This window comes from Oncorhynchus tshawytscha, linkage group LG05, assembly GCF_018296145.1.
Source record: "Oncorhynchus tshawytscha isolate Ot180627B linkage group LG05, Otsh_v2.0, whole genome shotgun sequence".
NCBI lineage: Eukaryota > Metazoa > Chordata > Actinopteri > Salmoniformes > Salmonidae > Oncorhynchus > Oncorhynchus tshawytscha.
This window is the reverse complement of record NC_056433.1, coordinates 57,731,881-57,748,080: the sequence shown is the minus strand read 5'-3', so window position 1 is coordinate 57,748,080 and position 16,200 is coordinate 57,731,881. Positions and strand designations below refer to the sequence as shown.

General features: G+C 45.4%; 1 protein-coding gene across 1 annotated transcript in view; it reads right to left on the bottom strand.

The window, feature by feature from the left end:
* Positions 1 to 16,200, bottom strand: part of LOC121846533 (glypican-5-like) — a 78,932-nt gene that overhangs the window by 40,766 nt on the left and 21,966 nt on the right. The window contains exons 4-6 of the mRNA XM_042322147.1: positions 9,639 to 9,796; positions 9,263 to 9,322; positions 8,935 to 9,057 (exon numbers count right to left, since the gene is read on the bottom strand). Coding sequence (XP_042178081.1) covers positions 8,935 to 9,057; positions 9,263 to 9,322; positions 9,639 to 9,796 — 341 coding nt within the window. The remainder of the gene's footprint in view (positions 1 to 8,934; positions 9,058 to 9,262; positions 9,323 to 9,638; positions 9,797 to 16,200) is intronic.

Genomic DNA, 16,200 nt, shown 5'->3' with positions numbered 1-16,200 from the left:
TGTGTTCATGAAGTGCTTTGGTTCAGTATTTAGTCTTGTTTTTCAATAGCTTGCATCTCATAGCGATAGTGTCTGTAACCTCTAGTGCTAAGAGACAAATCAGCTCTGTTCTGCTGAACTCCAGGATCCAGTTTCCCTGCCAGGAATGAGCAGCAGAGACAGGGCATGGGGCCTCCCGAGTGGCGCATGCACGCTGACTTCGGTCTCCAGCTGTACGGTGTTTCCTCCGACACATTGGTGCGACTGCCTTCCGGGTTAAGTGAGCTTTGTGTCAAGAAGCAGTGTGGCTTGGCAGGGTTGTGTTTCGGAGGACGCATGGCTCTCGACCTTCGCCTCTCCCTAGTCCGTACGGGAGTTGCAGCGATGGGACAAGACTGTAACTACCAATTGGATACCACGAAATTGGGGAGAAAAAGGGGTAAAAGGACAACAACAAAAAATGTATCATTGATTTAAAAAGACACAGGGGATGGCGTGGTGCTACATTGCATACCCACTGACTTCACCTGGCTAGCGTTCTAGTCAACGGAAATGATCTGTTCTGAGAAACATCACTCAGGACACCAGTGGTTTTTACCTCCATAGCGCTAGACTGGACAGCATCACAATAATTGTAACCGCCAGCCAACGACTTCCCACTTAAAACCAGGGCCACGATGAATCTGACAATAACCTGGGTCTAGACCTCAGTCCAGTGAGGCAACCAGGCACATGGCACATGTGGCCAGCTGCAACTTCTGATTGGCCATGTGACCAGCAGCTGCCTTGTGGGAGGTCATTGGAGACCACTTTTAAGAGGAGGGAATCACCAGGAAGTGTCATGCCCCTTAACAAGATATCCACCAGTGGAATACACAGCATAGCAAGGACACATTATATGCCGCTAAGTACCTGATTGGAGGTGACAGATCCCGCCATGTAATCACTAGCTATCTTAAAACGCTAAACTCCAAGAGCCCCTGAGGTTCCCCCATTTTAATGCTACTCCTACTCTTTATGGTCAAAGAGGAGAGTTAGATGAAAAAGCCACCGCTGAATTACTCCTGTGATTCCTGTTTTATGAGGTTGTTAGGTAACAGAAGACACTGCGTGCCAGAGGTACCTGGGGCCATGGGGGGTGGAGGGTCAGAGTTCACCCCTGTACCTGACATCCCTGATGACAGGCGGCAGGCAGGCAGGCAGGAAACCTGCATGTGCAGCGGGGAGGCCCTGGCATTTACCATGTTCAAAATGCACCAACTTGACTCTGTCCATCAATCAGGAACACTGCTTGTTCCTGAGGGGATGAATGTGTATGTGGGTGGTATGTATGTATTTGAGTGGGAAGAAAGGGGGGTTAACACTTTCACTTTAGCTTCTCTGACTAACGGTGTCCTCTTTAACATCACTCATGGCTACCACCACCATGCTTCACCGTAGTGATGGTGCCAGGTTTCCTCCAGTTCAATCTTGGTTTCATCAGACCAGAGAATCTTGTTTCTCAGGGTCTGATAGTCCTTTAGGTGCCTTTTGGCAAAACTCTAAGCGGGTTGTCATGTACTGAGGAGTGGCTTCCGTCTGGCCACTCTACCATAAAGACCTGATTGGTGGAGTGCTACAGAGATGATTGTCCTTCTGGAAGATTCTCCCATCTCCACAGAGGTACTCTGGAGCTCTGTCAGAGTGACGATCGGGTTCTTGGTCACCTTCCTGACCGAGGCCCATCTGCTCCAATTGCTCAGTTTGGCCGAGCAACCAGTTCTAGGAAGACTCTTGGTGGTTCCAAACTTCTTCCATTTAAGAATGATGGAGGCACTGTGTTCTTGGGGACCTTCAATGCTACAGACATTTTTTGGTAACCTTCCCCAGATCTGTGCCTCAACACAATCCTGTCTGGGAGATCTACAGGACAATTCCTTCAACCTCATGGCTTGGTTTTTGCTCTGACATGCACTATCAACTGAGGGACCTTATATAAACAGGTGTGTGCCTTTCCAAATCATGTCCAATCAATTGAATTTACCACAGGTGGACTCCAATCAAGTTGTAGAAACAGATCAATGGTGATCAATGAAACAGGATGCACCTGAGCTCAATTTTGAGTCTCATAGCAAAGGTTCTAAATACTTATGTAAATAAGGTATTTCTGTTTTGTTTTTTTATATATACATTTGCAAAAATGTCTAAAAATCTGTTTTCATTTCGTCATTATGGAGTATTGTGTGTAGATTGATGAGGATGTTTGATATTTAATCCATTTTAGAATAAGGCTGTAATGTAACAAAATGTGGAAAACGTCAAGGGGTCTGAATACTTTCCGAATGCACTGTAATAAAGTGGGTTAGGTCTACTCTATATCAATTAGCATACCACTTGAGTTTCTTCCCTGTTTCACACCTGGTAGTTTGATGGATGGAACTACCAGCTCTCTGTAACCTAGAGGGCAAACAGTGGGTCCGTCTCCTCTATAGCATGTTTCTTGTAGGATGACAATGTCTGTCATTCAAATGTATTTGATGAAGTCCTGGTTCCTGCTCTTTAGGCCAAATCAGATGACCTTAGGCCTTGTACTGTATATTCCAGGATGAGATAGTAAAAGCTTTATGTTCCATCGTGTCTAATGTTGTTTTCTCTCTCTCTCTCTCTCTCTCTCAATTCAATTTAAAGAGCTTTATTTGCATGGGAAACATACAGTGGGGAGAACAAGTATTTGATACACTGCCGATTTTGCAGGTTTCCCTACTTACAAAGCATGTAGAGGTCTGTAATTTTTTATCATAGGTACACTTCAACTGTGAGAGACGGAATCTAAAACAAAAATCCAGAAAATCACATTGTATGATTTTTAAGTAATTAATTTGCATTTTATTGCATGACAGAAGTATTTGATACATCAGAAAAGCAGAACTTAATATTTGGTACAGAAACCTTTGTTTGCATTTACAGAGATCATATGTTTCCTGTAGTTCTTGACCAGGTTTGCACACACTGCAGCAGGCATTTTGGCCCACTCCTCCATACAGACCTCCAGATCCCTCAGGTTTCGGGGCTGTCGCTGGGCAATACGGACTTTCAGCTCCCTCCAAAGATTTTCCATTGGGTTCAGGTCTGGAGACTGGCTAGGCCACTCCAGGACCTTGAGATGCTTCTTACGGAGCCACTCCTTAGTTGCCCTGGCTGTGTGTTTCGGGTCGTTGTCATGCTGGAAGACCCAGCCACGACCCATCTTCAATGCTCTTACTGGGGGAAGGAGGTTGTTGGCCAAGATCTCGCGATACATGGCCCCATCCATCGTCCCCTCAATACGGTGCAGTCGTCCTGTCCCCTTGCGTGCGCTGAGGATTGTCATGCTGGGTCTTTCAGCATGACAATGATCCCAAACACACCGCCCGGGCAACAAAGTAGTGGCTTCGTAAGAAGCATTTCAAGGTCCTGGAGTGGCCTAGCCAGTCTCCAGATCTCAACCCCATAGAAAATCTTTGGAGGGAGTTGAAAGTCTGTGTTGCCTAGCAACAGCCCCAAAACATCACTGCTCTAGAGGAGATCTGCATGGAGGAATGGGCCAAAATACGAGCAACAGTGTGTGAAAACCTTGTGGAGACTTACAGAAAACGTTTGACCTCTGTCATTGCCAACAAAGGGTATATAACAAAGTATTGAGATAAACTTTTGTTATTGACCAAATACTTATTTTCCACCATAATTTGCAAATAAATTCATTAAAAATCCTACAATGTGATTTTCTGGATTTGTTTGTTTGCCGTAAGAGTTGTGCAAAGTTGGTAGATTCTTATTCAAAATTATTCACAGCTGAAATGGCTGCCAAAGTCATTTCCACCAAGTCTTAACTGTGGGGTGTGAAGACATATGTAATCAAGACATCTTTGATTTTCATTTTTTATTCATTTAGAAAATGTTCAATAATTTTTCTTTCACCTTGGACATGTGGAGTAGGTTGTGTACATTGTCAGGAAACAAATGCAATTTAATCAATTTTTAGATTTAATTTGAATTAACATCAGCAAAAATGTGAAGACTGTGTAAGGGGTGTGTAGACTTTCACTTGGCACTGTAAGAGCATACTCTAACATTTATGTCAGTTAAGACCAGTGTTGAACTGCAGACTAATTAATGCATGTGAGATGGCTCTAACACTACATAGCATCATAGGTCAAGAGGGTACAGAGAGGGGAAATGACTCTGAAACCTGAGACAGTACAGAGAGGGGAAACGACTCTGAAACCTGAGACAGTACAGAGAGGGGAAACGACTCTGAAACCTGAGACAGTACAGAGAGGGGAAACGACTCTGAAACCTGAGACAGTGCAGAGAGGGGAAACAACTCTGAAACCTGAGACAGTACAGAGAGGGGAAACGACTCTGAAACCTGAGACAGTACAGAGAGGGGAAATGACTCTGAAACCTGAGAGAGTACAGAGAGGGGAAACGACTCTGAAACCTGAGACAGTACAGAGAGGGGAAACGACTCTGAAACCTGAGACAGTACAGAGAGGGGAAACGACTCTGAAACCTGAGACAGTACAGAGAGGGGAAACGACTCTGAAACCTGAGACAGTACAGAGAGGGGAAACGACTCTGAAACCTGAGACAGTACAGAGAGGGGAAATGACTCTGAAACCTGAGAGAGTACAGAGAGGGGAAACGACTCTGAAACCTGAGACAGTACAGAGAGGGGAAACGACTCTGAAACCTGAGACAGTACAGAGAGGGGAAACGACTCTGAAACCTGAGACAGTACAGAGAGGGGAAACGACTCTGAAACCTGAGACAGTATAGAGAGGGGAAACGACTCTGAAACCTGAGACAGTACAGAGAGGGGAAACGACTCTGAAACCTGAGACAGTACAGAGAGGGGAAACGACTCTGAAACCTGAGACAGTACAGAGAGGGGAAACGACTCTGAAACCTGAGACAGTACAGAGAGGGGAAATGACTCTGAAACCTGAGACAGTACAGAGAGGGGAAACGACTCTGAAACCTGAGACAGTACAGAGAGGGGAAACGACTCTGAAACCTGAGACAGTACAGAGAGGGGAAACGACTCTGAAACCTGAGACAGTACAGAGAGGGGAAACGACTCTGAAACCTGAGACAGTACAGAGAGGGGAAACGACTCTGAAACCTGAGACAAATACCTGTCTTTTGTCAGACTTTGGTGACTGGGAGAACTTCGCTTCCATGGTGGCGTCACTAGGTTACTACTGTTTACCCTCTTTGTGCTCCCCAAGCCTCTGCTATTCCAGCTTTTATGCTAGGGTGCTGCTCTGTAGGCTGAATAAGGGAGAAGGAAACAGACAGGAAACTGATCCTAACATCCACATTTCATCCCCATGATCAAGGTCAAAGGTGACGGCCATGAACCTGATGAGAGTAAATACAGAAGGTGAGGAGGTGAGGGACAGGGTTTCAGTGGAAGTATGAGCATGTGGGCACGCAAACTATTTCACAATTACCATTAACTTGGAATTTGACCAATGACCTGTGTGGTCTAGAATTATGCATGTATGTAAGAGACCATGTACAGAGCTATGAAGCTTTCAGTTGATTACGGTTATGCCCCTCTGTGTGCTTTCATCCCCCCAAACCAAACACACTACTACAGACACACAATGCAAGAGGACACAGCCATGAGGACCATGTGAAGACCATTTGATTACAGTCAGCTGCCAGTAATGCAGCAAGGATGGCATCATCAACAACAAAAACAACAACCACAGAGGCAGTGAGCAGTAAGTCACCTCAGCCCTGACTCTGTCAGGACCCACCCTGGCCCCAGCCTCCCTGTGGGAACACAACCCGTGGTGATTGAGGACTCAATTACTGTGGAATGTCTGCCACAGCACACAATATGACAACGGAGAGCCGGGTAGCAAATCATTCAATACATCGTCACAACAGCAACCTCATTCACTGGCCAAACCTCGCTATTTCCTTTTGGGTTCATCAGACAAAAACAGTTCCCTGTTAAACCCATACGGAGACACTTGACCCCATTGGACATTCTTAAACCATTTTGCTGGTGTCATCCTATCTGCCTGGCTGGCTGGGACAATAACACAGAGGTGGAAAAAGTACCCAACCGTCATACTTGAGTAAAAGTAAATGACTCAAGTAAATGTGAAAGTCACCCAGTAAAATATTACTTGAGTAAAAGTCTAAAAGTATTTGGTTTTAAATATACTTAAGTATCAAAAGTAAATGTCATTGCTAAACATACTTAAGTATGAAAAGTAAAAGTACATCATTTCACATTCCTTATATTAAGCAAACCATTTTGTTGTTATTTTAATTCATGGATAGCCAGGGGCACACTCCTTTTGTGTTTAGTGAGTCCGCCAGATCAGGCAGTAGGGATGACTATGGATGTTCTCTTGACAAGTGCGTGAATTGGACCATTTTCCTGTCCCGCTAAGCATTCAAAATGGAAATAGTACTTTTAGGTGTCAGGGAAAATGTATGGAGTAAAAAGTACAATATTTTCTTTAGGGACGTAGTGGAGTAAAAGTTAAAGTTTTTTTTTTTTTTTTAAATAGGAGAGAAAAGTCCAGTTACCCCCAAAAAACGACTTAAGTAGTACTTTCAAGTATTTTTACTTAATTGCTTTACACCACTGCAACAACATAGGACCCGTTCAGCCTTGGCTGCTACAACACTGCTCTCCAGTGGTCCCTAAAGGAGTATGGATAATGGTAGATACAGACTACTAGTCAGCCGTGTTCATTGCTGTTGAATGTAGAGTGGATCTAAATGCAATATTAACAAACATTATTACTAACACTGTTTATAATTTCACCCTATTCCATAGCAATGCAAATATTAATTATTTAGACACCACATGTCAAAATAAAGCAGGGAAGCGATGCCTCATCCTCAGGTAATATGTGAGGAAGACCTCTGTAAAGCAGATACCTTTGGATGCTTACAATGTTGCTGTGGTTTTACAATGTTGATATTGTTTTATAATGTTGCTATGGTTTTATAATGCCGCTATGGTTTTACAGTGTTGCTATGGTTTTACAGTGTTGCTGTGGTTTTACAATGTTGATATTGTTTTATAATGTTGATATTGTTTTATAATGCCGCTATGGTTTTACAGTGTTGCTATGGTTTTATAATGTTGCTATCGTTTCATCCATACTGCAAAGTGCAACTGTGTAAAAATATGGGAAACTATTTTTTTTTGAGTAATGGGTGTTGTCACCTTTGCTGAACTGAAGGAATGTTTGGATACAAGACACTTCCTCTAGGTGGCAGTGGTTCTCCATAATTTGAGGTGGGTAACAGAGATAGCACTAGTACAATATGAGGAGAGGTTCTTCACATGTGCAAACTCACTTATACCCTCTGTGTGAGGTGATATGGGATGCCTGTGTACCAAGAGAGGGTTAGACCAACCTATAAGAACAGCTAATACAGAGACAAAAGCCCTCACACAAGCTAAGGCATTTGTCAGTAAGTGAATTGGGTCAAATGGCGGAGGGGGGTGGCACGCGGAGGGGGTGGGAGTGGGGGGTGTCAGTGAATTGAAACTGTAACGAGGTCAGCAGAGTGGCTGTGCCCCAGTGTCTCGGTGCCCTCCTCTCCCCAGTGCTTGGCTGGGCTCCAGGCTGCAGCCCCAGAGGGCCAGAGAACAGACCCTTCTCTCAGTGGCCCCCGGGAGGGGGGCAGAAGGTACAGTAGGAGGGAAGGAGGAGGCCGCCTCAGCTCTTCTGTACGGTTCACAGAGCCTGAATGGCCACCAGGCCTGGGGCTTTTGATAGTGCCACACAGAGGGCCCACAGGAGCCACAATGAACCCCCTCCGTCTCTCCCTAGCCCACAACATAACAAGCACAGCAGCACTCAGATGGACACACATCTATAATGACCCACTGTCATAGAAACATAAGAATCCCTTATTAATGGTTCTTCTGCCTCATGGACGTTGGGGCTTGGTTCAGATAAGATCTATAGTGCTTAAATTCAACCATTCTATCAAAATATATCCCCCATTCTATTCCACTATGAGCAAGAGGAAATTCCATGTACATCCAATTAAACATACATCCATGCACATCCATGTACATCCAATTAAACATACATCCATGCACATCCATGTACATCCAATCAACATGTCTCTTGATACAGTATTAGTTATAGACAACCACTAAACAAACTAATAAGCACACAAAATATTGGAGAGGATTGAATGCTTCTGTCGTACAAAACATGGTTTCCACGGTTCCTATTTAGGGGAGCCCCCACCAACCCCCACCAGCACCCCCAGCCCAAAGTGATTCAAGCACACTCTCCACTGGGTCCAACACTCTTTCACAGCCAGTGAATTCAACTGGGATAGAACAAATCCCCGTTGAATTGTCTGAAAAAGGGAACAAAACAGAGGCATAAATGGGATAGTGGGGGAGACCCAGCCCAGGAGTCCTAGGTGAATGGGGTCTCTCTGCCTACTGCACAGCAGAGGGGGGAACGCTGTTCTGCACCAGGGCCAGAGGGGGGGACCAGGGCCAGAACAGGAGCCACTGGAGAGAGAGCTGGTTAGAATGGGAGGTCAGATAAGTACACTTAACACCAAGCTGTTTACACAGAGGTCCATGCTGTATGGGGTTCTATCTCGCACAACAGTAACCAGGATGACCAACATTATTATAGGATAGAGCGGCAGGTTACGGGAGAGAGAGCAGCAAATATATGAAAGTGTTTCTCTGAAGTTTCCAATGTCATTTGCATGAGAATGGCCTCTAGAACTTCCTAACGAACCCGCTATACTCTAAAGGTCCAGGGCCATGCTCCCAAAATCCATGGCAACCAAATGTCTACAGGAATGTCCCCTGGTTTGAAAACCTCTGCCTTTTAATGGGCAACAAGTCCTGTAAAGAGAATGTAACAAAAGTGTGATGGACACAGATATAGAACAATAGAAAGAGTTCATTTCTACCTCTCCACCACGTCCTCCCCACTCCAGCAGGTGAAGTCCTCCCCCACCATCTCACTCTCACACAGTGTCTCCGGCAGGGCAGAGAAGAAGGACCTGTAGCGCTGAATATAGCCCATAAACTCTCTGAGGGAGAGTAGAGAGAGGGAGAGAGAGAGAACGCGAGAGAGAGAGGAGAAAGAGAGAGGGTGTTGATCATAACCACAATATCATACGTATATTTATATATGTTGATGTGATTAAATAAAGTGTCGCTGGTGGTCTACCCCTGTACTCCGTCCCAGATGGACACAATAATGTGAGAGGGGGAGATGCTGGGCTCCATGCTTACCTAGAGATCTTTTTCAGACTTCGAGGCTTATCAATCTTGGATGGTTTCAGAGGTAAGGACCTGGGACGACGTGATCACGGTCAAGGAGAGAGGAAGGAGAGAGAAAGAGGTGGTGTGGGAATAGCAGGGGTCCAATGCAAATCAAACACAAGTCAGAGCGAAGGAAAGGGAAGAGAGAGCAAACTTAAAAGGTAAATAAATAATAATGATAAAGAGAGCTTGCTTGACAACAAAATATATATGGCAAAAGTGTGCTTGTAAATATATTGCAACTTGTAAAGCCATGTTGGGGACAGGAACACAGCATGCCAACCAGCTACAACACCAACCACTCTAAGGCAGTGGACCAGACACTATGGCCGCCTCTCTCGCTCACCTCCTGGTATGCGACAAGCGGCCCAGTGTGACCTCGGCTGGGGAGGGCGTTGAGGCCACCAAGGTCGGGGAGGTGGTCACGGAGGTCATGACCTCCAGGGTGGGACGTATACTTGTCACTGACGGAGTGTCTGTGAGAGGCCCACATACTTTATCAACCTAAGAGAGAGGGATGTGAGAGAAGGGTCAGAGAGACAGAGAGAATAGAGAGGGGAGAGGGGGGGGGGGAGTACAGAAAGAGGTAGAGAGAGGTGGAGAGAGGGGTGGGTGGGTAGAGAAGCCCATGAGTTTGTGTGAAAAAAGAGGGCACTCATTACATCCCTAACAGCGAATGCTCTACAGTTTGTGAGAACACATTGATAAGTCGCTTTTGCAGATGTGTTGTAGATGTGTTGCAGGGATTATGCTGTGGAAATCATCAGGGACACAATGGAGATTATTCTTGTCTAAAATCAGACATATACAGAACTATGAAACTGCACAGAGAGGAATGATCCATTCACTACACTCTCAGAAAAAAAGGTGCTATCTAGAACCTAAAGTGTTTTTTCTGCTGTCCCTATAGGAGAATCCTTTGAGGAACCCTTTTTGGTTCCAGGTAGAACACTTTTGGTGCAGGGTAGAACCTTGTTGGGTTCCATGTAAAACCCTTTCCACTAGGGCCAGGACGATACCAGTATCGTGATCAAATCAAATCAAATGAAATGTATTTATATAGCCCTTCGTACATCAGCTGATATCTCAAAGTGCTGTACAGAAAGTCAGCCTAAATCCCCAAACAGTAAGCAATGCAGGTGTAGAAGCACGAGGAATGATACTCGTTAGTATCGTGGCAAGGAAACATTGGAAACAAATATTGGAAAATCTTGGAAAAACACATTATGTTGTCACCCAGAATCACATTTATTTATTTTCCAAGCTATAGCACACAATATTTGACATACAGGAGATTTTGAAACGACCAAAGAAGGTCTGCTTCATGTTTTCATTTTTGCCATAAAAATATGGTGATACTGGTATCGTCCCAGGCCCTACTAACCCAAAAGAGTTCTACCTGAAGTTCTACCAGTCGAAGAACCCTTTTGGAACCTTTCTTTCTGAGAGTGTAAACAACTGATATTAACAGAGGGTCAGTGGATATGATAACAACAGAGGACCAATGGATATGATAACAACAGAGGGTCAGTGGATATGATAACAACAGAGGACCAATGGATATGATAACAACAGAGGACCAGTGGATATGATAACAACAGAGGACCAGTGGATATGATAACAACAGAGGACCAGTGGATATGATAAAAACAACAGTGGTCACCAGTGGATATTTATTTATTTTCCAAGATAACAACAGAGGACCAGTGGATATGATAACAACAGAGGGTCAGTGGATATGATAACAACAGAGGACCAGTGGATATGATAACAACAGAGGACTAGTGGATATGATAACAACAAAGGGTCAGTGGATATGATAACAACAGAGGACCAGTGGATATGATAACAACAGAGTTCCAGTGGATATGATAACAACAGAGTTCCAGTAGATATGATAACAACAGAGGACCAGTGGATATGATATCAGCAGAGGGCCAGTGGATATGATAACAACAGAGGGCCAGTAGATATGAAATCAACAGAGGGTCAGTGGATATGATAACAACAGAGGACCAGTGGATATGATAACAACAGAGGACCAGTGGATATGATAACAACAGAGGACCAGTGGATATGATAACAACAGAGGACCAGTGGATATGATATCAGCAGAGCGCCAGTGGATATGATAACAACAGAGGGCCAGTAGATATGAAATCAACAGAGGGTCAGTGGATATGATAACAACAGAGGACCAGTGGATATGATAACAACAGAGGACCAGTGGATATGATAACAACAGAGGACCAGTGGATATGATAACAACAGAGGACCAGTGGATATGATAACAACAGAGGACCAGTGGATATGATAACAACAGAGGGCCAGTGGATATGATATCAGCAGAGGGCCAGTGGATATGATAACAACAGAGGACCAGTGGATATGATAACAACAGAGGGTCAGTGGATATGATAACAACAGAAGGCCAGTGGATATGATAACAACAGAGGGCCAGTGGATATGACAACAACAGAGGACCAGTGGATATGATAACAACAGAGGGTCAGTGGATATGATAACAACAGAGTTCCAGTGGATATGATAACAACAGAGTTCCAGTGGATATGATAACAACAGAGGACCAGTGGATATGATATCAGCAGAGGGCCAGTGGATATGATAACAACAGAAGGCCAGTGGATATGATAACAACAGAGGGCCAGTGGATATGATAACAACAGAGGGTCAGTGGATATGATATCAGCAGAGGGCCAGTGGATATGATAACAACAGAGGGCCAGTGGATATGATAACAACAGAGGACCAGTGGATATGATATCAGCAGAGGGCCAGTGGATATGATAACAACAGAGGGCCAGTGGATATGATAACAACAGAGGACCAGTGGATATGATAACAACAGAGGGTCAGTGGATATGATAACAAAAGAGGGCCAGTGGATATGATAACAACAGAGGACCAGTGGATATGATAACAACAGAGGACCAGTGGATATGATAACAACAGAGGGCCAGTGGATATGATAACAACAGAGGACCAGTGGAAATGTGGATGCTGCTATGGTGTTGCACTTCTCTTTTCTATCCTTTTATGACTAATTGGACGGATGCTGGCGGGGGCAATGGAGCGAGAGAGAGAGAGAGAGAGAGAGAGAGTACAAACCAAGGTTAAATACATCAGCAACCGGTGGCCTGCCCAAAACAAAAAGCTTAGATGGTGTATTCTCTCTCTTCCTCCCTCCCTCTCTCTCTCCTCCTGCTGCTTTCGGTGGAGAGTAGCTGAGAGTGAGTTATAGAGTGGTGTGACAGGGATCCCATTTACCATTCCCACCCACAGCAGTGGGCAGGCTTTAAAGGCTCTCTAATGGAATTAGCACAGTTGGTTCCTGGACAGTAAGTAGGGTGCTGTGAAACAGTGAAATGTGGAAGTTTCAGAAAAGCTCTGCTACCGACTTTTGAGTAATGCAGCAGGGCCATGTAAAGCTGGGACAGAACCACTGAGACCAACAGAGACACAAACTGCATTCCCCAGAGATTAGACCGCATTCCAGCTCACTGACATTAAGTGTGGGTGTGTATTCATCTGTATCTCTTGTTTGCACATATTGAGAATGGGTTTGTATACATCTGGGGAACCTCCTCTTTTTTATAATAGGGCTGCCCAAGAGCGAGGGAATCTGCTTGCAACTGTCACCCCTATTAGCAACTGTTATGTGTTATGTGTATGTGTGTGTGCGTGCGTGAATGCGTTTATGTGTGTGCGTGCGCGTGTGTGTGCGTGTGTGTGTGTTCCTATAGAGTTTTTTTGTCCAGAGATTAGCCACAGAAACTTTCTCATCACTCTGTCCCAGGCCCTGCACTGCAAAGCATTGTGGGAAGGGGTTGCCCAGCCAGCGCGAGGAGTCTTTGTCCAGAGTTGGATTTGCATTCAGGAGGGCAGGCCGCGGTCTCCCTACAGACACTCTCTGAGGGGATTCACTGGGGCCATAGATGACTGGAGAGGACCAGAGGAAACCTACTGAATGGCTGGCAGATCCTTTAGGAAGCCTCAAAACAGATCAATGCCAGACCAGAACACAAATACACAGTTTAAAACCCACAAGTCTACAGGACAAAGAGTATGCTCATGCTAATAAAGTAGACTTTAACTCATCAAAAGACTGGTGGAGTGACATCACCAAAGTGCCCCTGCGTCCCGTCAATCAAGATCTCATCAGAGACTCTGCCACCCTGTGGCTCAGCTAAATTCTGTCAAAGCTTTCAGTCTGGATCCTTAAGGATTGATAAATCCTTTATAACTCGATGATATAATTAGCAGATGCAAAAAAGCGTTGCTGAGCATTTTCACTTAAATTCAACTAGATGTATTCATTAGGATTCTAGGATTCTTAATTACCACTGTATCTCCCACGCTACAGCAATACCTGGTACAAGAGTTGAAAATAATGCTGAAATGTAAGAGAATGTTAGGCACCGTCTGTGTCGGGTGGGTTTTTCTGAAGTCTATCGTCATTCTAGTCTCTCTCATCACTGACTGTTCTGGACACCTCCTCTCCTCTCTACCTTGTTGTGTTCTGGCAGATAGGGAGTGATTGGCAGGCTCTGGTGGGGTGGGGGGGGGCAGAGAGAGGGAGGGAGGGAGGAAAGGTTGGTGTGTCTGTCTGCTCTGGCCTGCTGCTGCTTCTGCTGCTGCTTCAGGCATCTGTGTCACATCTGCTCCTGCAACGCCCTCTACTGCTCATCCTGTGTCTCCTTGACCTGCCGCTCCCCCAGTACTCTCTCCCTCTCTCTCTCTCTGTGTGTGTGATTGTGTGGGCGGAGACAGGTGTGCTGGAGTCAGAGCAGATCCCCACCAGCTGCAACCTGTTCCATAATCAAGACCCCTACAAATACTCAGCCCTGCCACTTCCATGCTCCCAGATGGTAATCTCTGCTCAGTCAGTCTATGGTTCTAGCGGTTTGTTACTATTCAGATCCTGTTGTGCCTGTTTTCCTTGCCTGATGCTGTTTTCCTCTCCGCTACAGTTCTGCCAGCTCTGACTCTGGTCCCTGTCTCCAGTCCCACGTCTTGTCATCCTGCTACCCTGTCCTGGATTCCCCACTCTACTACTCCCTTGGATTCCTCTCCGGACCTGCTTACCCTGTCTCAAACCCTCTCGCTCCTGCCTCAGCCTCCGCACATGGGTTCCAGCAACCCGTCCGAGCTTCCCCTGACCTTCACTCCATCTCCCCCTGTGTGTCAATAAATACCTTGGTTACTTCATCCCAGTCTCCTTGTCGGGGTCTGCTCTTGGGTTCCCCTGTTCCACTCCGCATAACAATCTGCCTACACTTAACTACAGTAGATAGGCTAATGGACCGTTTGTATGGATGTGCTGAGCAGGCAACTCTCCCCATGCCCCTGGCCAACTGGAAACCTGGCCCAACAAACCACGTTACAGGAGTAAGACAAGGAAAGGAGAGAGGGAAAAAAATAGGTAATGGAGGGGAAAAGAGAGAGGTAGTGAAGGGAATATGGAGGGGAAAAGAGAGAGGTAGTGAAGGGAATATGGAGAGGAATAGACAGAGGTAGTGAAAGGAATATGGAGAGGAATAGACAGAGGTAGTGAAGGGAATATGGAGAAGAATAGACAGAGGTAGTGAAGGAAATATGGAGAGGAAAAGAGAGAGGTAGTCAAGGAAATATGGAGAGGAAAAGAGAGAGGTAGTGAAGGAAATATGGAGAGGAATAGACAGAGGTAGTGAAGGAAATATGGAGAGGAATAGACAGAGGTAGTGAAGGAAATATGGAGAGGAATAGACAGAGGTAGTGAAGGAAATATGGAGAGGAAAAGAGAGAGGTAGTGAAGGAAATATGGAGAGGAATAGAGAGAGGTAGTCAAGGGAATATTGGGGGGGAAAGAGAGAGGTAGTGAAGGAAATATGGGGGAAAGACAGAGGTAGTGAAGGAATATGGGGGGAATAGAGAGAGGTAGTCAAGGGAATATTGGGGGAAAAAGAGAGTAGTGAAGGGAATATGGGGGGAAAGAGAGAGGTAGTGAAGGGAATATGGGGGAAATATGGGGGAAAGAGAGAGGTCGTGAAGGGAATATTGGGGGGTAAAGAGAGAGGTAGTGAAGGGAATATGGGGGAAAGAGAGGTAAAAAGGGAATATGAGAGGTAGTCAATGGAATATTGGGGGAAAGAGAGAGGTAGTGAAGGGAATATGGGGGGGTAAAGGAGGTAGTCAAGGGAATATTGGGGGAAAGAGAGAGGGGTGAAGGGAATATGGGGGAAAGAGAAAGGTAGTGAAGGGAATATTGGGGGAAAAAGAGAGGGTAGTCAAAGGGAATATTGGGGGGGAAGAGAGGTAGTGAAGGGAATATGGGGGGTAAAAAGAGAGGTAGTCAATGGAATATTGGGGGAAAGAGAGAGGTAGTGAAGGGAATACGGGGGGGAAAGAGAGGTAGTCAAGGGAATATTGGGGGGAAAGAGAGAGAGGGTGAAGGGAATATGGGGGAAAGAGAAAGGTAGTGAAGGGAATATTGGGGGTAAAAAGAGAGTAGTCAAGGGAATATTGGGGGAAAGAGAGAGGTAGTGAAGGGAATATGGGGGGTAAAAAGAGAGATAGTCAAGGGAATATTGGGGGAAAAAGAGAGAGGTAGTGAAGGGAATATGGGGGAAAGAGAAAGGTAGTGAAGGGAATATTGGGGGGGAAGAGAGAGGTAGTGAAGGGAATATGGGGGTAAAAAGAGAGTTGGTCAAGGGAATATGGGGGAAGAGAGAGGTAGTGAAGGGAATATGGGGGAAAGAGAGAGGTAGTGAAGGGAATATTGGGGGAAAGAGAGGTAGTGAAGGGAATATTGGGGGTAAAAAGAGAGGTAGTCAAGGGAATATTGGGGGAAAGAGAGAGGTAGTGAAGGGAATATGGGGGAAAGAGAGAGGTCGTGAAGGGAATATGGG